Source organism: Lycium barbarum, chromosome 8 (assembly GCF_019175385.1).
Source record: "Lycium barbarum isolate Lr01 chromosome 8, ASM1917538v2, whole genome shotgun sequence".
Classification (NCBI taxonomy): domain Eukaryota; kingdom Viridiplantae; phylum Streptophyta; class Magnoliopsida; order Solanales; family Solanaceae; genus Lycium; species Lycium barbarum.
In genome coordinates this window covers 123274802-123300061 of record NC_083344.1, presented here as the reverse complement: position 1 = coordinate 123300061, position 25260 = coordinate 123274802, and the positions used below count along the sequence as shown (strand labels likewise).

General features: G+C 33.1%; 2 protein-coding genes across 4 annotated transcripts; one reads left to right on the top strand and one right to left on the bottom strand.

The window, feature by feature from the left end:
- Nucleotides 1-7627: 7627 nt before the first annotated feature.
- Nucleotides 7628-9307, bottom strand: LOC132605400 (E3 ubiquitin-protein ligase SGR9, amyloplastic-like). Its single transcript, XM_060318559.1, has 2 exons — nt 8648-9307; nt 7628-8276 (listed from the first exon to the last, which is right to left on the bottom strand). Exons 1-2 carry the CDS (start codon nt 9202-9204, stop codon nt 7982-7984), a joined length of 852 nt encoding a protein of 283 aa, XP_060174542.1. The 5' UTR covers nt 9205-9307; the 3' UTR covers nt 7628-7981.
- A 13060-nt stretch (nt 9308-22367) lies between these two features.
- LOC132607078 (dirigent protein 17-like) lies at nt 22368-24860 on the top strand. Of its 3 annotated transcripts, none has more exons than XM_060320888.1 (2): nt 22368-22501; nt 23979-24860. In XM_060320888.1, the coding sequence occupies exon 2, from the start codon at nt 24003-24005 to the stop codon at nt 24477-24479; it is 477 nt and encodes a 158-aa protein (XP_060176871.1). In that variant the 5' UTR covers nt 22368-22501; nt 23979-24002; the 3' UTR covers nt 24480-24860. The 3 variants fall into 3 exon arrangements, with proteins under 3 accessions (XP_060176871.1, XP_060176872.1, XP_060176873.1); XM_060320889.1 differs by lacking the exon at nt 22368-22501 and adding an exon at nt 22521-22749; XM_060320890.1 differs by lacking the exon at nt 22368-22501 and adding an exon at nt 22764-22782.
- The last annotated feature ends 400 nt before the right edge of the window (nt 24861-25260 follow it).

The following is a 25260-nucleotide window of genomic DNA, read 5'->3' as shown; positions in this document are numbered from 1 at the left end:
GATAAAGTGCGTTTATCTGGATCTTTGCACAAAATTCTTTACTTTTCACAGACGGTATATACTGATTATATACGATCATACACTAATACGACATGGACTATCGGCTATTTTAGTTTAAGCGATTTGGTGCGCGGTTGTTTAAGTTGATTTTTCTATAGCTACCTATCTTTTTCAATGTGCAATATAAATTGTGGATATATTTTTTGTTTAAGATTAAGATCCATTTACATTCAACAAAATTTTATATACTCCAGTACCTCTCAACTACGATATTTAGGTGAGCTTATCAGTTTTGCCTTGCCTCAAAATTCCTTGTCCGAAATATTCTCGAAATTCTAAATTGCTCTTTGAAATTGTACAGGAAAGGAGCTAGACCAAGCCGAACCTCTAGCTAATAGAGTTGTATCCAATCATTTTTTATTGATCTAAGATTGAGTTATCTATTTTCTAATTTTAAACTTAGGAGTTAGTGAAATGATCACCTGTTTCCTTGTATGCCGTTTGAACATGGTTTGAAATTTCAAATCATACCTTTTTGGATGATTTGAGATTTCATCTCATGACACGAAATTATAAGATAAAATCACATATTCAAATGGTGGTTGTATCTCATAATTTCAAACCGCATGTCCAAACGCCTTAAATTTGAAGTGGTGATAGAGTTGAGTATAGTCACGTGATTTTGCCAGGCATTTGTCTCTAGTTCAACCGTCCAAACCGCAGTGTGTTCAGTCATTACTCGTGTGTTGTTTTTGCCTTTTAGGCACGGAAACTGACACGTCTCTGACAGGAAGAGGACAAACACCCAGCCCCTACCAACCTTCAAGTACCACTCTAGTACTGTACTAACCAATTTTATATCTTTTCTCAACTACTAGTTAAATACTTCCTCCGTCACAAATTATATGATGATATTTAATTGGTCACAGGGTTAGAACATTTAAAAAGAAATTTAAACTAAAATAAATTATAAATCTTTGTGTGGTTATAAATCATTTTATTAAGGATAAATAAAAATTTAAAATTAAATTATTTTAAAAAAATATGTCAATTTAAAATAAAAATAAAAAAATATCATCACATAAATTGAAAGATAGAGAGTAGTAAAAAAGTCTTTAATATTATGTAAATTAGTTTGGAAAATTTAACGCAAGTATAGTGAATCACATAGATGTGTAGGCCTCTATCAGCCAGCGCGGATGGAAGGGCGAGCGAGGTATGAAGGCAATGGATGTCTGAGCGGCTGGAAAAGTCAGTCTAGAAGTATTTCTAAAATAAATACTTGGGGTTTGAATTCCTCTCGATCCGCGAGGTCATAAGTTCTCTCTTATGTGATCTATAGATAAGAAAGAATCGGATCGACTCGATTGATATGATAGATGAAATGATTTTTTGTGCTATATTTAGGGATTAATACTGAAACATACTCTTTCGACTCGCCTACTTCAAATCCCATAATTGTATATGTGCCAAAAGAATGTATTTGCACAAATAGGATTATTTGAAGACAATATTTTATTTTGTTTATCTTTGAGAAGGTTTTGCAAAATTAGCCTTGGCGCCAACAATTGGAAGAATTGAAAAAATACACTGTTTAATTTTGTTCAAGAATTTTCTCGAGTGGTCACAATTTAGTACTATATATCTTCTTTTATCTATTTTGTTAAATTGTTTATAAGTTTTAACGGATGGAAAATCTTATATGCGCTTTGTTCAATTGCTCACGAATTTTGCTAAATATGCTAAATTAGTATTATTTTCATTGTACTAATATTGTTGTTAAATTGTTTATAAGTTTTGAAGATGAACAATCTTGCAATATGTTATTCACATATTCATATCTATGCATAAGTTCTTTTTTATTAAAGTATCTAAAATGCACATATATTGAAGTATTTATGTACACGATCAAGTTTGATGTTAATTTATGTGAACTTTATTATAAGTCTTAAATCACTGAAATATGGATCCAGCGCCGCTGGGTGCAGGCGTGCAGCACATGGTTACACACAATGAAATGATCAGTCAAAGGAAATACTTAAGTTATTAATTGATCAACATATCTCTGTTTCGCAAGCTTCATTGAATTTGTTTCTTTCTTTTTGCTTCGGTTTAATCTTGTGGATCAAATATTCGAAGTTTTTTGCAATCTTTTTTCTTTCTTCAGACTTTTATGCAATCCATCTTATAATAAAAATCATTGAAAAAGAACAAAAGTCCACATTAGTAAGGGCCTGTTTGGCCTAGCAGGTAAAAACTGCTTATGTTGAGAGTGTTTTTTTTTTTTTTTTTAAAGTAGTTTTCAAAAAGTACTTTTTAGAGAAGCAATTTGTGTTTGGCTAATTTATTTGAAAAGTGTTTTTGACTGCTTTTAATAAGTAAGATTGTGTTTGGGTAATCTTTTTTAAAAAATGCTTTTCAGTGCCAAATTATGAAAAAGACAAGTATCAATAAATGTTTAGCATCAAGATTATTTTGCCGAGAAATTATTTTAAATAGCTATTATGAAAAACTTTAATTAATTTTTTACTTTTAACTAATTAAAATTTAAAAGTACATGTGAATTTTTTAATTAATATAATACATAAATAAATAAATAAAATATTAAATATTGATATAATGTCAACAAGATGAATTAAAAATGTACTAAAAAACTACAACCAAAATAAAATTCAAAATCATTCCACAAATTAAAATTCAACATAACAATAAGTAGAATCTTTCATACATCACAAAGATTCTCAATGATTTTATCCCTAATGGATTAATGAGGGATATACTTGATAAATATGCGTTTATGATAGGGATATTTTTGTCTTGAACAAAATTAATTTCTGCTTCTGCTTTTTTCAAGAAGCATAAATTTTCTGCTTCTCCCCACCCGCAGAAAAACTGCTTCTGCTTCTACTTAAAAATAGTTTTATTAATTGGCCAACACTTCAAGTATCCAAAAGAAAGTGATTTTTTCTTAACAAAAAAAAAAAAATCGCTTTTGGCCTCAAAACTATTAGGCCAAACAAGCTCTAAGAAGAAAAAGAGGAAGGAGGAGGAGGAAGAATAGTGTGGAGATAAAAGTAATAGTTTGCCCCTATGCCTACTTTTGGGTAAATTTCACAAATGGTGACTTACCTATCACATTTTTTCACAAAAATCACTTAGTTATCGTTTTTCATACAAAAGTCATTTATCTTTGAATATACTAACACAAAAGTCACTAAATCACTTTTCGATGTCACTAAACCACTTTACGATAAATAACTCTTTTTTATAAAAAAAATTAGTAAATAAAAAATTAATTAAAAAAATTCAACCCGACCGGACCCAAAACCCATATGAAAGAAAGTAAATAACTTTTCATATGATTCCCTTTTCTCTGTCATTAAATACACGTTGGGTTTGAAATAATATTAGGTAACTAAATTTTTTTTCTTCGTTTTGATCAACCTTTCCATAGCTTGTTCTCGATCATGCCTAGCATAGTTATTATAGCCTTGTCTCTAGCGTCAAGTATATGTATCTTGGGGGAAGCGTGGACTTACATTTCTTTTAATATTTTATTTTTCTTATATGGGTTCATATGAGTTTCGGGTCGGGTCGAATCTTTTTAATTATTTTCTCCATTCTAATTTAAGTGTTTTACTTTTTTTTTTGCTCTGTCTCAAAAATAGTGTTTCTTTCTATATTTAATAAGTTAACAATTCAAATATCCTACATTGCAAGTTTATAATCACAATATTTAAAGGACATTTTAATACATTATACTCATCTTTAATCTTTAATTTAGGATCACAAGATTCAAAAGTCTCTCCTTATTTTTTAACTCCGTGCCTAGTCAAATTAAAACATTTAAATTGGAACAGAGGGAGTATTTTTTTTTTAAATAAAAAAAGAGTACAAAAAGAGTTATTCTCTGTAAAGTGGTTTAGTGAAATCGGAAAATGGATTAGTGACTTTTGTGTTAGTATACTCAAAGTTAAGTGACTTTTAATTTGTGTTAGAAACGACAGTTAAGTGGTTTTTGTGAAAAAATGTGATAGTTAAGTGACCATTTGTGAAATTTACACGCCTACTTTTATATAAATTTTTTAGAAAGCGGACAAAATTTAAATAGTGGCTAAAAATGAGAAATACAGTGAAATTTTCTGATTTTCAGTAAAGGTTTCATGATCTCAGTTTGAGTCGCTTTTTCCTTAAAAAAAATTGATCATCTATGTTCTATGTTAGTTTGCTAATATAAAACCAAATCAAACTAAACAGGGCTTTCGATTTCACTTTATCAGTTTTTCCTTTATGATATCTTATTGATTTGATTTTCTCCTCCTTATCTCTTTGTTTTTCATACTAGAAATGTCCATTGTACTAGCGGCTTTCACATGGAGTAAGTTGCAACTATAAAATTACTCACATGTTATATTCTTTCATATTATGAACAAAGCGAAGTGATGAAAGAAAAATCAAAATTTGCAACCCTAATTTATCTAATAATTCACCTGTTATATTTGAACAATCCTTTATACAGTTATTGCAAGTTATTTCTAGATTTGCAAATTTTATTTCAAAAATTAAAAGAATATTCTAAGTTCAAACTCATGTAAAAAATGTTTGATTAGCACCATATGATGCATTGGACGTGAGTTTTTTTTTTTTTTTTTTTTGTGGAATGAAATTTAGTATCAGGATAAAGAAAACTTCTTGTTATGTTTATAGAAATAAAGCTACCATATTCAACATTTGTTTCCTGCACTACCTGTGTCACAAATTGAAATCAACAATATTCAGACTAGAATTCATTTGATCTAATTCTGACTTAGTTTTGATATTTTTAAAGCTATAATTAGGGATGTCAAAGTTTTAGTTATAAATATCCGAAAAGTATAATCTGGAATTTGCATCTTAAAAATCTGATGGGTAAATCACCTCCAAAAGGTTAATAATCTTTTTTTCTTTCAAAAATTAGGACCAATTCTCAATTTGTGTATGTCATCTTTGTCCAAAAGTTATGCTAATCGGCTTTGGGTGATCTAAGTTATAAAATAGCAAACAAATAGGTTTATAAAATCTATACTTAAATATACATATACTATACATATAATATACGTATAATATACATATCTGTGTGTAGGTTTTGTATAATTGGGCAATGACCGGTAATTAAGTTTGACCAAAGGGACATAAACGAAAGAATCCCAATACAAAATGCCCTTCCTAAATCCATGTGACTTCCTCTTTGTAGGTTGAGAAATATAGTGATATCTTCAAATATCATCATTGTTAAGAAACTTAATGACAAGGAGGTTTTGTAATGTTTTTCTAAACTTAGGAAAATACAATTTAGAACTAAGGGAGTCAATGAAACCCAGATTACTTTTTTTGATCTATTCCTTTGGTAAAAATGAATTTAGTTATGGTTTTAGCAAAATAGGACCATTTTCTCAACAATCTCCTAGATTTTCTCCTTAGTTAAAGATGTAGCTAATTTGCTCAAATTCAAACGATTAAAATTTCGTCAACTTGGTTTATAGTTACAGCTGATTATATATCGCATAGAAGTTGAATGAAGACTTTAACTTCCCACCTTATAATTATTTCTAACTTATTTAAGTTTTATATATTGACAATGTAAAGTTTCTTATACTCAGATGTAAATTTGAATAACCTTACTTAATTAATATAGACACTTATATATATTTTTAAAGGTGGATCCAAATTTTTTAGTTATGGGTTCTAAATTTTAAAAAATGCAATCTTCTAGGTTCTGAATTACTTATTTATAAATATGAAATGAATTTCTTAACACAAATACAAAATTTTGATCAAATTTATTAAGTTCTATCTAACCTTAGCTGCTATTCTAGCTCTGCCGCTCGGTATGTAGTAATCACTAGTACATCTTATCTCAATTCACTTTTGTTAAAGTATTACTCCCTCTACCTTATGTTATGTGGCATATTTTCTTTAACGGAAAAGGGCCAAAATTACCCCTGAACTTTAAAAAATAGTTCATCCATACCCTTCGTTATACTTTAGGGCCAATTATACCCTTACCGTTATACTATGGGGTCAATTATACCCTTATATCTAACGGCTGCCACGTGGCATCATCTCAGCCCTTCAAAATTATTTTACCCTCAAATAATGTTTTACCCACTAAAATAACTCAAAACGATCCGAATTTTTTTTTTCCAGCAAAAATAATACGGAATTATTTTTATATTTTTTCTGGAAAAATAATTCCGTATTATTTTTGCTGGAAAAAAAAAATTCGGGTCGTTTTGAGTTATTTTAGTGGGTAAAAAATTATTTGAGGGTAAAATAATTTTGAAGGGCTGAGATGATGCCACATGGCAGCCGTTAGACATAAGGGTATAATTGACCCCATAGTATAACTGTAAGGGTATAATTGACCCTAAAGTATAACGAAGGGTATGGATGAACTATTTTTCAAAGTTCAGGGGTAATTTTGACCCTTTTCCGTTTCTTTAATCTACTCCCCCCCCCCCCCCCCCCCCAACATACACACATAAAAATAATTTAATTTGACCTTTTAATTTTATCACTAATGAGATGATTTATTATTCATATAAATATCTATGACTTATTTTAGATTATAAATTTCAAAAATACTCTCTTTTTTTCAAAATTTTATGCCTAATCTAGTATCATCACATAAACTGAAACAATGAAAATATTAGATATGGGCATTTTCACATCCATATATTACCTGTACGGCATATATCTAAACACGTAACCTCAGCCAGACAGCCACAAAGAAAAATAGTCAAGAAGAATACCACATTGGTGCGTACGCTATCAAGAACGAGTGAAACCCAGTGCCTCTATACATTTTCCAAAATATCAACGAGTGAATCCCAGTGCCTCTATACATTTTCCAAATGTCGATCCATTCATTATATTCAACGTTATTAATGACTCCTTTCATCTTAAATTAAAGTAGATGCCACCATATCATTTTGGGAGTTACTAAATTGCCACACCAATTTGATCCAAATTTAGCCATACTTATGTAAAAATCACCATAACCTTTATTATACAATTTTAAATTAAGATAAATTTTAAGAAAAAAAATAGAAATGACATTAAGTAAGCATAAATTATTAAATTTGACCTAAATAGTCATATGAATTTATCTCATTTGGGCCATTGTGGCCAAATTGGTGTGACCAAAAGACCTTTCCGTATCATTTTAAAGGCTAACAGTTTCAAGCTGACGAGTATGTATTGAGTCCAACGGACAACTATACATAAAGATAAAAATACATAAACTTTTACCAGAAATAATAAATAGACTGGACAGTTCGAAATAAAAGAATTTTAGGTGATTTGGGACTCTATATGGTCTTGGGACAGTCCAAGGCCAAGATCCATTACTTTAATAGTATGATATTGGAGTTAGGTCCATTTCAATTTATGATTCATCGATTTTGGCCTCCGTAATAAATTGTTCTATCTCCAGATGTCAAGCTTTGGCTTGAGGAGGGGTGTGAAGGATTTCACATTGGCAATGAGAAAGGAATTTAGACATTTTATGTGGTCTTTATAATACTCACCTCATGAGCAAGCCTGATCGAATTAAGCTCAATGTCCATTACTTTAACACAAGTTCAAATAGAGCCAATTATTTTATTAACTTCCATAGATTTGAAGTTTATACATTCTGAAATCGTCACTAAAGTACATACAGTGAGAATTTAAGATATTTAACAATATTAAAATTACATAAAAATAGAACTTTAACTTTATATGTACATTATAATTTTTCAGCTATTGAGAATTCGGATTAACTTGTTGTGCTCTAATTCGTCCGGTGGGTCCCATAACTCATGATTGATGCATTAGCCCGCCACTTGGAACTATTAGCTGTGTCTCTGTACAGATATTTTTTGGATAGATTAGCTAGGCTGAAAATGATTGCTGCTAGAATTTAATCCACTAATTTAATTTTCTGGCTGCAGTTAACTATCTACGTGGCACCACTCATCTTAGCCAGAACGTCCCACAACCGTTGGATCTCGGCGAAAACATCATCGGACGGCAACTGAAACCGGCAACATGGACAAGTGTTGGTCTTCTTCAACCAAGGCAATATACATTTCCAATGAAAAAGATGGTCACATGGTAATTTGCAAATATCTCTGCCTAATTTCATGTCTTCTTTGCATACAACACACTCATTTTCGCCGTCACTTGCTTCCACTGACGGTAGTGCCACCACCACCGCCACGGATGCTGCCAATTTCTTCCCTTCTTTTCCTTCACTGTTAAGTGACAGAGTCAAAAATTCTAATAAAAAATGAAAAATATGAATAAAAATATCACATTTGGTTTCGAACGTGGGACTCAAAGATTCTTTTTATGTCGAGGGGTAAGATTCTTTTTATGTCGAGGGGTTCAACATTTTACATGTGACAATAAATAATTTTTACATTATCAACTTAACTTATATAGTTATATAACAAGTTTAGTATATATTCTAGTTGCTATAGTACTAGATTAATTACCAATTACTAATGTTCTTTTATAAAATTGTACATGTAATTACTTTATAAGTAACTTAATTGTATTATGTATCTTTTAAACTGTCAAAGCATAAAACTTAAACCTTATATATATAAGGAGATGTTCTTACCCGTAGCTGTACCCCTGGTCACCACCATCATAGGCCATGGCATTGGCAAAATCCTTGCACCTTGCAACTAGCTCAATGAACTTGAGTATCACTTCACTACTAGAACCTTCAATGTTAGATAGTTTCAAAATGTCCTTAGCCATATAGTCACGAAGGATATAGCGCCAACACGATGGAGGCGCTTCCAGCGCCCCTGGTTCGTGTTGGCGCAAGTTGCATAGGAGGAGTAGTAGGAGAACTGCATCCACGTCCCGAAGATTCATGGAGGTGGTGGAACGTGGCGGTAGGATTGTGTTTTTCTGCATGAAGTACGTCAAAATCGCGAGTTTTGACAAGAGGTGGCGGCCGATGAGGAGGGATTTATGGTGAAGAGAAAGGGAGTTGAGGTGGTGGAGGGTAAGGGAGAAGAGGGTGGGAGAAGAGAGGAGAGATAAAATACGGTGGTGGTACCGGTGGTAGAGGGAGGAGAAGTGGTGGGTGAGTTTTGATAGTTGAAGAGGGGTTAAGGTAGAAAGAGATGACATGATTATGGCCTCTAAGGATTTTTGTTCTTCCATTTTTATGGGATGATGTGTTTATGCTGGTAAAGAAATGTGTTTTTGGAACGTGTGGGATTTATATAGAGGTGTTACTTTGACTAAATCAATCATGCATGACATTATTACCCAGTGATAAATATCCCCCAATCTATCTTTTCAAGAGAAAATGGCAGAAACTTGTCACCTAATGTACTCGCTTTTAGCCAAACACTCGAAATGTTTCATCTAAATCCCAAAAACTCGCAACACAACAAAACCTTCATTGGACAACAAAAATAGATTGGCCAAAAATAGTAGAAGTTACACTAAACTTTAAAAAGTAGATAAGAAATAGCAAATAATACCAAAATTGCACCTCAATTCAAATGTGAATGCCAACTAAATCTTTTTTTTTCTTCATAGTTTCTGTTATATCTAACAAATTTTGTTTATTAAATTATTTAACACATACTAAAAGTATTAACTTTTGACAAACTTAAAAGGCCAAAATAAATAAAGATTATATTTAAAGGGCTGCGTTGAATCTACCTCTAAACGTAAGGTACCATTTTTGTTAATTAGGTGAGTTAGTCCGAACCATGAAAAAAATAAGACTAAAAGAAAAGTCTAACAAAATAATGGCCATGTGATGTGACGGTAAAAACAGTACAAGACAACTGTAGTTCAAGACTATAATCAACGCCAATGGTTTACTCCCAGTCAATGGGTGTGAAATCGTACGTATATAAGTTACATTCACAATAACAATGTAATTTCTTTAATATGAATAGTGTAATCTAACCTAAAATCAGTAGGCCAGATACAACCTTATCACAATTTCGATTAACGCTTCTCCATTTATTACAAAAAATTATCTGTAACTATTTTGTAGTAATCTATTAATTTAACTTTTAACTACATATAATAAGTGTGGGTCTTGTTATACCCCATTTTAACCGGGATTAAAGTAGAAGTACAACATATTGGTGATTCCTATTTTTTGTTTGTTTTAAGGAGTCGCCACCTAATTATTTATGGTGAATTAGGACACCTAAAGTTTATTAAAGTTATTTTTAAAGTTAGCTCTGTTTAAGGTCTGCGAAACTTAAAATTCTAGATAAGGGTTCAATTAGTCTAAAGGGAAGGTATTAGGCACCCTTTAAGACCCATTAACAATGGTTAACCAACCGGACTTATGATTAGTTAGACTTAAGTGTAAATATAGTATTTTTAAATATTTAAGAAAATATCTTGAAAGTATTGCTAAAGTTATAGATAGAAGTAAAATGTTGTTTAAAGTAAAACTTGTAGAAAAGTAGTGATTGAATAAAAAGAGTTTAGTTATAAATAAACCAAAAGAAACGGAATGAGTAATGTTCATATGTATTCGGAATATGAATTACGCCAACTAGCAAATTAAAATGTATTTGTAAAGTTATTGCAAGATTAATATTAATGTTTTAACAAATATGTATTTCAAGTGTTCTAAGATAAAAAGAGTAAATCTTGATTCTTTTAGCTCGATGTGGTCGTGCTAATTTGAAAAATCAGTCATTCAAATAAATGTTATGGATACTATAAATAGTTTGGAACATAAATAGAAGTGAATATAGTTTGTGGAATTAACTACCCTTTACTAAACTAAAACCCTTAATGTCACTAGGTTTATCTAAATTAACAAACAAAACTGTTAGCCATACAACACACATTAAATGCGCACAAAATAAAATAGAGTAGATGTAATGTAAATGGGCTCAGCCCATTTAGGAAGGCTGCTGTCCGCTACTGTTGGGCTTCGGCCCAGATTTTATTTTTCTTGTTTGGCTGCGGATTGGGCTGATCGGATACGAGAGGAGGATTTTGTTGGGCTTTTAGCCCAACGCCGAACGCGGAAGGAGATGACGAGTCGCTTGGACTCGTATGCGATAGTCATGCAAAAATAAAATAAAAAGGATTAGTACAATGGGGATTTATAAGACCTATACTTCAAATATGCAATAAAGGAAAAGTAACAGCGGAAACTTAGATAAAGAAACTCATGTAAATAGCGGCAGCCAATGGATTTAAATGGTCAATGGATAAAACCAAACCCAATAACATAACATGGAAAGAGATAAGCCTTAATCGAAACACTCAAAGGGCAAGGGTCTTACAATTGCGGGCTTACTTAGACGATATGCTACATTACAAACACACGGGACTGCCATGACTGGTGTATATTAGTATACTATCTGCCTATCTAATTTCTTTTTAACACGAATCAATATTTAAATTCAGAGATGAATCCTAATCCTACTTAGCACCTCATTGTCATTTAGAGAGACACCAAAGGCATACAAAAAGCATACAAAGTGCCGGATATACCTAAGTATACCATATGTATATTCAAGTATAGACTTTTATTTAGGTACGGGTAACACATAGAATTTTACCTATAACACATGCTCATGCTATTGTTCTTAGGAGAAACCATCATTTCAAATAAAGTGTCATAAATGAATTTACCAACCAGTTTGCCAAAGAAGGGATACTCAACATTACATGATAGTAACTAATTGCAGTTTGCTTGAAAGTGAACAGAGATTCATTTTTGATACAACTGAAACAATAGATATTTTAGTCAGCTGCTGTTCTGAAACAACTGAGTGGTTGCTAATACTCAAATTGATACAGAGAAATGTTACTTAATCCAAACTACTATTATAATGGAGGAATACTGTTGACAAGCTGAAATACTCCACAAAAAATCTAACGGACTGACTTAAATAGGATATGAAACTGGCTGACCATTTCAACAAAAATATATACTCAGACCAAACGAGTTACTGAAGTGAAATTGAACTAAGCAAGAACCATTCATATAATCAACAAAAAAATAAGAGTGTAAGGGATGCTAATGAGACAACTACTTAACCAAAGACAGGGAGAAGGATTTGAGTGTTCTTGAAATATTTGATCCTCTAACTTGAACTTAAAGTATTGAAGAAATAGGACTAGAAAAGGTTTGGCTCAATAAACAACCAGCTGTTTACTACTCCTGTCAACCCATTCCAAGAATTCAAACATGCAATCTTGGAGCATACTAATGGTCTAAAGGATTCTAACTGAAGTCATAAACAGAACAGAGATTACTCAACAAGAATAAGAAAAGATTGTCACACCCCATTTTAACCCGGAGATTAAAGTAGAAGTATGACGTATTGGAGATTCCTGTTTTTGTTTGTTTTATTTAAGGAGTCGCCACCTAATTATTTACGGTGAATTAGGACACCTAAAGTTTATTAAAGTCATGTTTAAAGTTAACTCTGTTTAAGATCTGCGAAACTTAAGATTCTAGGTAAGGATTCAATTAGTCTAAAGGGAAGGTATTAGGCATCCTTTAAGACCCATTAACAATGGTTAACCGACCGGACTAAAATTTAATTAGGCTAAGTGTAAATATAGTATTCTAGAAAAAGAAAGTAGTTTTGTAAATATAGCTAAAATTACAGATAAGAATGCTGTTTAAAATAGGATTTGTAGAAGATAATAATTTGTATAAAAGAGTACTTTTAATGCTATTTTGAAATACGACTTATAAATGTTGTTAAGGTTTTAAGACGAAAGTATATAGCGTTGTTTAAAATAATACTTGTACAAAATGGTAAGTGTACAAAAGAGCTTTGTTAGAAATAAACCAAAGAAGTGGGACATGTAATGTTTATATGTGGAGGAAATGACTAAAATTTAAAAGAGTTATTTGATAAGAGTTTTAAAGATTTATTCTAGACAAATATGTATTTTCTTAAGTGTTGGAAGGAAACTAAATTGAAAGAGTCATTCATCGAGTTAATTTACCCTTTTTATTCCTTAAACGAGTTAGCAGTGTCAAATATGTAATGTTTTAAATTTTAAAGTAGTAAGGATGAATCTTGATTCTTTTAACTCAAATATGTAGTCATGTATTTTTGAAAATCAATTAAAATAACAGTATAGATACTATAGTAGTTTTAACAATGAAAATCAAGGAAGGTGAAATTTATGGAATTAATCATTGGTTTTCCTTAAATTACTACCCATCACTTCTAAAATTATCCCTACTAATTTCTTACAATTCATCTAAGCTAAGGAAAGACAAAATAAGAAAAAATGTTAATCAAACAATACAAGTCAAAGGCACAAAATAAAGGAGCAAAGATGATTAAATGGGTTCAACCCATTTTGGAAATTGCTGCACTCTGTTTACTATTGGGCTTCGGCCCAGAAAGGCTTCTTTTTTTCTTTTTTGTGTTGTTGTTGTTGCTATGGGCGGGCTGGATAGAGAATGGAATCATGTTGGGCTTTTAGCCCAACGCCAAATACGAAAGAAAACGAGTCCCTCGGATTCGTATGCGAGATGATCATGCATAAAAAAATGAAAGAAAAAGGATTAGTACATAATCAACGAGTGAAGTTAAAGCATGTAAATGTACCTCAAAGCAAATCAACAAGTTATTTGCGTATATTTAGGTATATCTCATGCATACACATTCATAAAGAGGTATAGAAGGTAAATAGTGAAAGTCTTTCTCCCTCATATTAAATTAAACGAGACTAGTGAAGATGCTTAAGAAAGTACGGGATGCTGTTATATATTTTCTATCAACAGCATCATAGTAAGTCAAAGTGTTTTGCAAGCTATAAAATGGTCAATTATACCGTATACAACAACCAACAGTTTTAATACCAATGCAGGGAGGGCAAATCCATGAAATACATAAATGATAGATGGATGGAAGAAAGGGGAATAAGAGGCAGCACAACATGTAACAAAAAATAGTAAAGCAACCACCAAACAACAATCGCTGCTAAAAATAGGTATCAAATGAAGAATCGATCCAGCCAAGTATAGTAAACACTCGTTGGAAATTTTCAGCAGCCCAGTTAATTTAAAAGCAGCATTTTCAAACTCGACATTCAGTGATAACTCAGCTCAAAACAAAAAACTGAAACTTAACGTAAACTGTGGCAGGAATTCAGTTCAAAAGGGAATAGTTCGTTATATCGTATTTCATAGTTCATACACCAACACAAAGTAGAGCTAAGATGCTTACAAAATCAACTAAACAATGTTGAATTCTAACAAACAGAAACATAGAGCCGAGAAGTTGATTGAAGATGAAGCAGCAAACAGAAAACAGTATCCAAGAAATACTATCTTATTTAAACAGATAAGTGATCTCAGAAAACATTAAAAGCTAAATTAACAGCAGATCACAAGATTGTAAGCCCACAGTAACGCTAACAACAACCTGACCACATTCATAGGCATAGCCTAATAATCCTCCTGACATAGGATGCTAAAACAAAAACCATAGTAGGATCGTGCAATCAAATCCACTAATCTAAATGAGCCCCATACTACTCAACATATAAGGACCAAAACACAGACAAGAGGAAGCATTAAATGTCCAGCAGGAGTCAGATTTTACAAGACCAGACCATCATTTATGCATTTTAAAAGTTGTTTGAGTCAACTAGAACCTTCATCGTCATGAAGAATGCAATATTCTGAACAACATGGGCAGAGAAACACAATGATGGATGAACACAGGATTTAAGCTAACATAAACTTCAACTAAACAAAGGACACATGAAGAACAAACATCATACTTTGGCACAAACAATAAAGGGAAGCCGATTTAGCTGGATAAACCGAGCAACATAAGCTTAATCTAAAAAATGGGAACTGAAAACATAGGGGACAGGGGAGTGATGAACATGTGAATAACTGAATTCAAAACTATACGTTAAACTTAATCAGCAAAGAAATAATGTGTCTGATAAATGAAGAAAGAGCACATTGATTGTATCTCAAATTATAAACTCTTTATATGTTAACTTAAAGTAGATGCAAGCACACCAAACAGTGAAAGGAATTCGTTGAGTATTCATCCACTAGTCCTCTAACTCAAGATTTAGTTATTCCTTATCACGAGAACAACAATAATAAAATTAACACAAAGCGTATTAGAACGAAATCATCACTTCTAGTAAAGCTTAAAGGGAACGAATCTGAATTTCATCTTCAGCTCGCGATATACATGAAGTTAAATCCAAAACAGAAGTGGGAATAAGCAGGCACTAATCATCTAACTTAATGATCTAGCTAATTACGACTAGAGAACATGAAACAAAAAAGCTGCAAATGAAAGACATGGATGTTACACTAAGGAATACAAACGAGCAATCTAAAGGTACCAGATTAGAAACAAGCTAAACTAAACTAATCTAACTACATAAATTTACACAGAACAGAGCCGAACATAGAACATGAGATAGAGATCAGATCAAATCGACAAAGCGCATCGACATAGGTTATAGTCATTTTCGTTATATCCAAATTCAAGTAAACTAATTATGCACCAGAATACAATATTCAAAATAAATAGAGCAAAGAGGGACAATGCCGACCTGTTTTGGGTACAGTGAACGGGGCGTCGAGTCGTCGAATCTACTTTGGTAGTCAAAGTCCTTTTGCCAAACAGCGACGAAAGTTGGTCGGATTGCGAAAAACTTAATTTTTAACACAAATTTCATAACAGAAAAGTATTCTCTGATTCGAAACTAAAGTTCAAGACCCGATTTCTGAAAATGAAAGAAACTCAAGACTTTTTTTAGAAAATACTCAGGTCCCCCCAAGAACTCGAAAACCAGTAGAAATAGCACAAAAAGACTTAAACCGTAGTGGAAAGGTCCCGACCCCCTCTAACTGAAAATCCCCGATTCCATTTATAGGGTTTTCGTTTGTATCCGACAAGAGCGGAGCGTATGAGTGATAATAGTGTCTGACAGAGCGTGGGGGACAGGTGTGGATATGGCAGAGATGAAACGTGGGAATGGCAGGGCGATGTCGGGTGAAGTGGAGGGGAACGTGAGGAGACAGAAAGGAAACGTGGGAGAGAGGTGATTGGAGAGAACGTGGGTGTGGGGTGGAAGAGAGATGGAGAGGATGGCAAAGAAGAGGGAAAAGGGAGGAAGAGGTAGGGTTTTATGGGAGAGGAGCGACGGAGGAGTTGACAGGAGAAAGAGACGAGAGAGAGACGAGAAATGAGGGAGGCGGCGGGTGAGGAAAGAGGAGAGAAAGAGAATAAGATTAGGGTAAGAAGAAATAAGGGAATTAGGTTGGACCGGGTCGGGTCAATTTCGGGTATGGGCTGGTCCATTTGGGCTGGCCTATTAATTTAAATAGGGGTTGAAAATGTGGGTTGGGTATAAAAATGTGGATTGTTTATTTGGGTAGGGAAATAATATTATATTTGTATTTTGGGCCATTAATTTGGCTGAAAAATATTGGTCCTTCCTCCGCTATTTAATTATTTTTTGGGATTCTAATTAATATGTAGAAGAAATAAATATTTTGCAAAAAATGTTGTCTTGTAATCAATTTAACGATTCTAAACCCGGAAAATGAAACGATGACTAACCGTTTAAAATCTGTGATAAAGTAATACTTATAATATTAAAAGATAAAAGTAGCGAAAATAATAGTAGTGAAAATAAAGTATTTAGCTCGTCAGTAAATTTAGAAACCCCGGGTAAATTAAATAAAGGAGGGACAAAATTGGGCGTCAACAAAGATTACTGAACCCAAAGGTATGATTATACTAAAGAGGTGAGCTATTAATCAACAACTTCATTACTTAAACATTCAAGGACTGATTAAGACTGGACCAGCAACCAATTATCAAAAGGGCAAGTTCAAGCAACATAACAAGACAACCATGTGACCCCAATCAGTCAAGCCAAATATAACTAGACTTAGGCAGATATGTCAAGTATACACACTAAATGAAAAGAGGTATGTTTAACTTATTTAGAGAATATGAACATCAACCATGATCATAGACTCAAAGAAATTTAAGAGAGTCAAATGAGTACTACAGAGTGATAGCTATATCATGGCATCTCAGGAGTGGGTTAAGGCGAGTAGATTAGCAGCCAGACCAAGATGAAAGAAAGCAGGCAAGTTACAACATGTTTGGAAGGGAGGGGTTATGCAAAATTCACTCAATGATACATGATGACATATCTAGAATAGGGAGAGAGGTAAATCACACTCAGCAATGCAGAGTTCAAGGAGTAAAAACAGGACACTGACAAGGTTTGATGTTTATGATCAGTAGAGATGTCCAAAGTGAGATACAATGCTACAGTATTCTAAAGGAGGAAACTAACTATGCAAGACTAATGAGAATGAACTATCAATACAGGATTCAAGCAGTCCAAAAACAACTCCCATACAAACCAGGTTCAATGCTTATGATTATATAATGGTCACATATGAATTGAGTTGAGAAGCACAAAACCATATTATGGCACCAAGGCAGTAATTCAGGTAGACACAGTTGAATATGAAGTTATCAGATGGGTATTTGAGGTGTGCAAGGCACTTCAGGAAGTGTGACAGTTTGGAAGGGACAAGGTTAAGTGCAGTCAAAGCAGGCATGGGATGTAAAACAAGAAGCGAAAGCACTCAAAATCACATAGCACCATATGCGGCAAGGGAGGATTAATCACACCTAAACATAAATAAGTTACTAATCATTGTGAATTTGGCATAGCTTGAGGCAGACACACCAAGTTTCATGTACACAGTTCTGAGATTTAGCTAAACACATTCATGTAATCAGTTGAACTTCATCAGTCTAATAGCCGTACAATAGGTATCTTATAGGATGTCATATTGGTCTAAGATACTTTTATCTCAACCCTTTAGGACATATGTGATCTTGACACTAATCTAAAACATGCTTGTATAGTAAATTGTGATTAATATGTTGACAGAACATTCTCAACACATCCATGGGCAGCCAAACAACAGATTTAACTAACAACTAAATAGACATGGACAAACATAGAGAAAGTAATCACCAGCTGCTCTAAGTATGAGTATGTATCAGACCACACACCTATTTTGAGAAACACAAAATTAGATCAAGATTCCTAGACAGGTTGCCAAACTTATACATTAGACAAATACAGGCAATGCTTCAAGTATACACATCAATTTATATACTACTCATGATGTCAAAGCACAAAGCCATATAAGATAAGCACTAATCCGAGATCAAGTCATACACAAGAGGTCTAAAGCTGGCAGTATAACAACAATAATTCAGACCCAATGAACACAATCCTTGATTACCATAAATAAGAACATCAACAAATAAACATTATTTAACTAACATAGCCAGCAAATAACTTAACAAACATCATCGATTAAATAAAATTACCACTTAACTAATTACTCTATTCAAACTAGATAAAATTAACTTGGTAAACATAATTAACTACATTAAGCTTAAACTGATACTAAACTCAGCAAAGCATAACTAAAAATCCAAAAAAAATAAAAGCGATAAGAAGTTTACCTCTTGTTGGCGCAGTGAACTGGGGTGTCGAGGTCGTCGAATCTACTCTCTCGTTATGAATAGACCCGAACACGACGAACTATTCGAACCTCAGATCGAAACAGACCAGAAATTTTATGTTGAATAAATGTTCAAGAACAGATGATAATTGATCAAAAGTGTATGAACTGTGAGGGTAAGCTCCTGGAAAACGCTGAATAATCGTTCCCTGAAAACGCTCAGTCAAAACTTGTCCCCCCTCCAAACGATTCCACTTGCCTTGTATTTATAGATTTCATTTGTATTAAAGAAATAGAGGAGCGTATGAGAGAGATTAAGGACAGGCGTGGGGATGGCAGAACGAAGCGTGGGGGACAAGGTGAAGTGGAGACAGAGAGGATGGCAGAGGCATGGTGGGGAGAACGTGAGGTGAGAGAGGAGAGGGTAGGGGCTGCGACGGTGAGGAGATGAAGACGAGAAAGAGAGAGAGAGAAGGGATGGGGGGTGTCGGCTGAAGACGAAAGGGGAAAGAAAAAATTAGGTTTAGGGAAATAAAAGAACGAATGGGCCGGGTCGGGTGAAGTGTGGGCTGGTCCGTTTGGGCTAAAAGTGTGGGTTGGGTACTAAAAATGTGGGCTGATTATTTGGGTAGGGGAATAATATTGTATTTGTATTTTGGGCCATTGATTTGGCTGAAAATTGTCGATCCTTCCTCCGCTATTTAATTATTTTTGGGCTTCCAATTTAATAACTGGTATAATATATATATTATGTAAAGACAATAAATAATTAATATGTAAAATAAATATTTTGCAAAGTGTTGTCTTGTAATTAATTTAACGAGTCCAGACCTGAAAATGAAACGATGATGAACTGTTTAAAATTTATGATAAAGTAATGCTCATAATGTTGAAAAATTAAAAGTAGCAAAAAATAATAGTAGTGAAAATAAAATATTTAGCTCGTCAATAAATTTAGACGCCCGAGTGAATGAAATAAAGGAGGGACAAAATTGGGTGTCAACAGGTCTTTCGTCGTGCCATGGTGTTTCCATAAATGATCTCAAAAGTGTGGGCATTTTTCTAACCCCCCTACTCCACTGTGATTCCACCTTTCTTCTTTGTAAATTTTGATAGCAAATTCATTTCACTCTCTCTTTCTCTCCATGCTTTTTCTTCCCCTTCTATGTCAGCTCTTTTTTTTGGTGAGTTCTTGATCTTCTTTCTTTCTCTTTCCTTTTTATTCACTACTTTTTATTGTGTGTATAGTTTATGTTATTGATTTTTGGTCTTCTTTTTGGATTTTTGGATTTAAGGGTGGGACAATACAATGTGTTAGTGGGACGCAGAGGGATGTGAGGTTGTGGAGTAGAAATGTAGAATGGAGTGGCTAGAAATGTCGGATCACTTTGTCCAGAAGCTAGTGTCCTGTTTAAGCAACTTCAACAATAAGCTCCTTTATTTTCATTATCTCTGTTACCCATAAGGTGAACAAGAACAAGCAGAAGAGCATAAATATATATGTATGTCCCCACTCTTTCGGAATATATGTGTTGGATAATGTCAACGTCCTGTCTACGGCGAGATTCAGGTGCAACGGTAGTTTGACTCGATATTATGATCGACTATGACTTTTGGCATTATGATAAACGTTTGATTCTAATATAAAAGAAGAGAAAAAGAATGAATAGGAAAAATAATGCATATATATATATATAAATGTAAAACTAAACCTAACCTTGTGTTGATTCTTTCTGAAAAGTATTTGTCACTCTCGAAACTAATTTTATATCATAAGTAATTGTTTACCACAACACATAAAAGAACTACTTGTTGTGTTAAATCAAATTTCTGTATCCTGAGAGCAATGTGTACATCTTTTATAGTTCTTTTATTTTCAAAATTGAATTACAGTATTTAATGTAATATTGATAGTATCATTTTGTTGGCATGACGTAGGATATTATCAAATTATGGAAGCTAGCATAACAAGGTATCAACAGAGGCGGATCCAGAATTTAGAGGTTTCGGGTGCCACTCTACTGTAAATGTAGACGTATTGCAATTTATACGGGTCAATTAATAGAGTACACATTTGATCGATTTGATCAACTTTGGATTATGGTTCATATTATTTGTCTTTTTCAGTTTACATAAACAAATTATTCCAAATATTATATACAGTAGAAAAAATTACGCTCATATAGGTACATCAACTCAAGATTACAAGCATAATTTTTACTATAACATAAAGAAAATTTCTTTTTTAAATCACCGTGAACCCAGACTCAACATACCATTTTCTTTGCATTTTGTTAAACCATTTAAATAAAATAACATATAAAATTAAAGATAAGAAAGAACGACGGAAGAGAGCAGCAGGGAAAAAATTATTAAAATTTCGACGAAGAGAGAGGAGAAGATCTGGGAGAAGAGAAAGAGTTTTTTGGAAGAAGAAAACTATTTACTATCTTGTTGATATTTTATGCTTAAAATAAATAGGAAGAGAAATGGTACGAATCCATAGAAGATAAATAAAGACTTGTTAATTTGTTAGAGGAAAATCAGGCGCCTAACCATTGGCACCACGACATCAATTGTTATTCCAGGTGGCACGATTGGGATTTATACTATATCTTACACATATATACATCCATATACATAGTTTCAACCGAGGCGTGGGGGTGGCGTGGCACTCCCACGCCACTACATAAATCTGCCCCTGGGTATCAACATCAATAGCTAATGTTCATTAAAACATTTACCTTACTTAATTATCAACTTTTATTTTAATCGAGAAAACACGATCTAGCAGTAATCTAAACCTTCAAATTAATTTTTCATGTGACGCCTCCAACTCGAGATTTAAAAATTTTCATGTGACGCCTCCAACTCGAGATTTTAATTCCATTTTTTTTCGACGCACTTGCTTTATATCTCTGATGATGAAGTTCTTGAAAATTTCATAAGAGAGCAATCAATCTAGGAAATACACTTGCATCAATTGATAACGTTATGGTCGGAGAATTTATAACAAGACGAAATTGAACAAACAGTAAAGATTGATGTTTTATTTATAATATTTTTTACTCCATACAGTCAGACGTCTTTACAACAACATCCACATAAAATAACACCTCTCTATAATAGCTAATTTTTTTTTTATTTTACTTCTCTATAACAACATTTTTTACCTATAACAACAATAACTAACTTTATAATAGTACGCTCTTTTTATAATTTTTTTGTTTTGTTTTGGTAATATAATAATTAATCATCTTTATATAAATTTAATATCTGTGATTATAAATAATAAGTGTAGAGATTTTGACTAAATATTTAATTTGATACTATAATATACTATATTTATGACAAATATTACATATGGATACATATTTGTAATCTAAAGATATTATTGTCTTCTATTTTTTTTTTTATATAAATAATTATCAAAAAGGAAAACAAACGTTATATCACCACTAAGAGATTGGAATTTACGAAACAATTGTAAATTTCTTCCATCAATCTTGAAAGAATTTAATTTTCAAGTAGATTTAAAATGTGTGCCTTAGAGCTTAAATTTTCTACATTCAGTTATGAATTTGTTGAAATTGCATCAACCTTTTTTAATAGTTAATTAGTAAAGTACGCATATCTTTGAGATTTAAAATTGAAATAATTTTGTTAGTACTTTTTATAACATTAAAAAATAAAAAAATAAATCTTATACATTTTTTTTTGCTTATAACAAACAACTATTATTTAAATGTATAGATGTATAACAACCATTCTTTATAACAATTAAAACATTTCGAACCGAATGACACAGTTATAAAGAGGTTTGACTGTATTTTTATGACCGTGTCAAATTGACTAGTGGAATTAAATTACTATAAATTGGGACCTAAATTCCTGTTGATTATTTGGTCTGCCAACTTCGAACGCACTCTCCGATTAATTTTAATTGTAAGTTTTCTAATTCACTGTTTACTTTCCAGAAAATCTTCCTTTTTCTGGCATGAAACAAAAACCCCTAAACCTCTTCCCCTGTGAATTTTCAACAATTTTGCACTAATTGTTAATTCAACTTGAATTTCTTTGCATTTGAATTTTCTCCTTGTGCGATTAATTGCTTCGAAGTTGTGATTTTGTACTCATCTTTCAGTTTAATCCGCCATTTAGCATTACTGTGTGAGCACGGGAAATGTTTATCGGTATGTTGTGATTTTGCTAATTCATGGATAAAGGTATACAGTACTAAATTTTAGTGTATTGACTAGGAAAAAATCATTTTTTTTATGGTAAGGGACCCGCAGCTGCTACCCTTCGGTTGCGCACAGGGTAAAAACCCCGCTTCTGTGCAATAGCTCGCAAACCACACATGAGAGATAACCCGCACTAGGCAAGCCCCGTGTGACGAGCTTAACCCAGAAGGCAGATCTCCTGCTATCGTAGGCAGAGGGTTTCGAACCTGAGACCATGGAAGTTTCATGCTCAACTAACTGAGCCATCCTTGCGGGTCTAGTATAGAAAGTACTTGATGACAAAATTTAATTACCACTAATAATGTTTTCGTCGATAGAAGTTATTAACGGTTAGAATATTGCTCTAGCGATGAGTTAACTTTCCTGGGAATAGCTACAATGTTACAGATCCCGCCAACTTGATAGCGCTGTTTCTTTTATTTTCTCTTCTTTTTGTAGAGAATACAATGCCCCTCCCCAGGCCCCACCTTATGGGATTATACTGGGTATGTTGTTGTGTGGAATGAGGTAGAGTTATTGTTTTTCTTTTTCATTTACTGTGTTGCTTTGGTAGTTCGGGGTTTCCCTTATATTTGCAAGTAAATAAGAATGATAAAGAGAGATATTGACCAAGTGAGTAATGGATTAGCAGTGTACTTTCAGCTTTTAATTTGTTTTTTCCTTCTACATTGAGAAGGAATGCTCTTGTCAGTTTTACTTCTAGTCATTTACATACCAATAGATGGCACTTTATTAAATGTTTGTCTTTCTTCATGATGTCAAATGCCTGCATAATGTTATCCATATTTTTACAAGAAACACGCTAGAAATGCTTTTCTCAGAATTAATCCGCAAGGTCGTTGGAGAGTGTTATTATTATATATAATGTTTCCTCATGTCATTATTAGGAATTCTTGACTAATTGACTTATTATCAACTAGCTGTTTACTTTCTAAAGCTGCTCAGAATCTAGCACAGTTATGATAGGTGTTCTGAAATGGCATGTTTTCTGTTAACAGGCAATAGGTTAATTTATCTTCTTTATTTTCCCTCTAGTTTTTCTTTGACAAGCATCTGAATTGCGGCAATTTCCAAGTTTTGAGATTATTGGTTGTATATAAATTGATGTTTCATCTATTAGTTGTTATTTGAAAGTGAGAAGCTCCGTTTTATAACACAACACAATCATCTATTGACAGGGTTGATTAGAAGGATTGCTGGAAATGGATTTTTCGGGCAAAGAAAGTGATGTGGAGTCGTCTTTATCACCTGGAGTGTTTGAGTTACCTGGAGAGCCGGCTGTTGTTATTAACGGGTTACCTCCCATTTCTTCAAATGCTGACACCTTTTTACCCTGCCCAACAGTTACTGATGCAGAATTACATAAGAAAGCTGGTTTTGGTCAATGGCTTGAAGGAAGAGAAGTTCGTAAGTTATTTGGGAACCAGTATTACTATGGGAAAGTTACTGAATTTGATTCGGAAGTTGGTTGGTTCAGGGTGAAGTATGAAGATGGCGATGTCGAAGATCTTGAGTGGCATGAGTTGGAACGAGTTCTTCGGCCTTTGGACATTACTATTCCATTGAAAACATTAGCCGCAAAGATCGTTAAGAGGAAGCAGAGATCCATTCAGAAATCGTTCAAGTCCGGGGGTAGAACCAGAAATCAAAGTGAAAAAAAAATGACAAAGACATGGTGAACTCGGGGCATGTCAAACATGGCATGGAGTACCTTTTAGCTCCTATGGATAGAATTAGCACATTTTCCAGCTTCAAGAGCAAGCCATGAGAATTCTGAAACATCTTGTGGAGAATGGTAGTTAGGTACGTGTAGTCTGGTGAGTTGAATCTCTGTAGTTTTATGGATCAGTTTAGTTCAAGGGCATCATTTCTGCAAAGTTTTGGTTGTGTACCAAGTGAAGAATTGGTCCCCAATATGCTTGGTTGCGTCATCTCCAGGAGTTCATTATATTTAAAACTTGGTCGCGTTGTCAATTCATATTTTTAGAATGACTCCATCATGTTATTTAGTACTTTGGACAAAAAGAAATAGGAATATATTTGAAGTTTGAAGTTCTTTATTTTCAAGTCTTTAGAATTGGAGATAAGTGGACTCGAACCGTTGACATCCGCCTCAGGGTAAACTATAAGCAAGCTCAAACGAAGCTCTAGTAATAAGGTAGATGAAATATATATTGGTTTGGTAGATTTGTTAGCTAGTCAAGTAAGGAAAGGTTGTTCATTTGTCCAGAAAATATCGATTAAGCTAAGGGTTGAGCTTTTGCTCATATACATGAAAATGTGGGATTAAGAAAAATAAACTAGCAGCTCTACTCGTACTTCTATTTGTGGAAAGACATAAGAAGCACTTTATAAAACATGCAAAGATCTCTTAATAAAGACTTTGTTGGCATATCATGAGTCATTGGATACAATCTAGGGAAAACATCTATGTATAGTGATTAGACAAGGTGATTTATC

Excerpts from the sequence above, each read along its gene's own strand:
- LOC132607078 (XM_060320888.1), top strand. The coding sequence starts at position 24,003 with ATGGATTTTTCGGGCAAAGAAAGTGATGTGGAGTCGTCTTTATCACCT.
- LOC132605400 (XM_060318559.1), bottom strand. The coding sequence starts at position 9,204 with ATGGAAGAACAAAAATCCTTAGAGGCCATAATCATGTCATCTCTTTCT. Across the intron at positions 8,277-8,647 it reads GACCAGGGGTACAGCTACGG|TGAAGGAAAAGAAGGGAAGA; the intron begins GTAAGAACATCT and ends GTCACTTAACAG.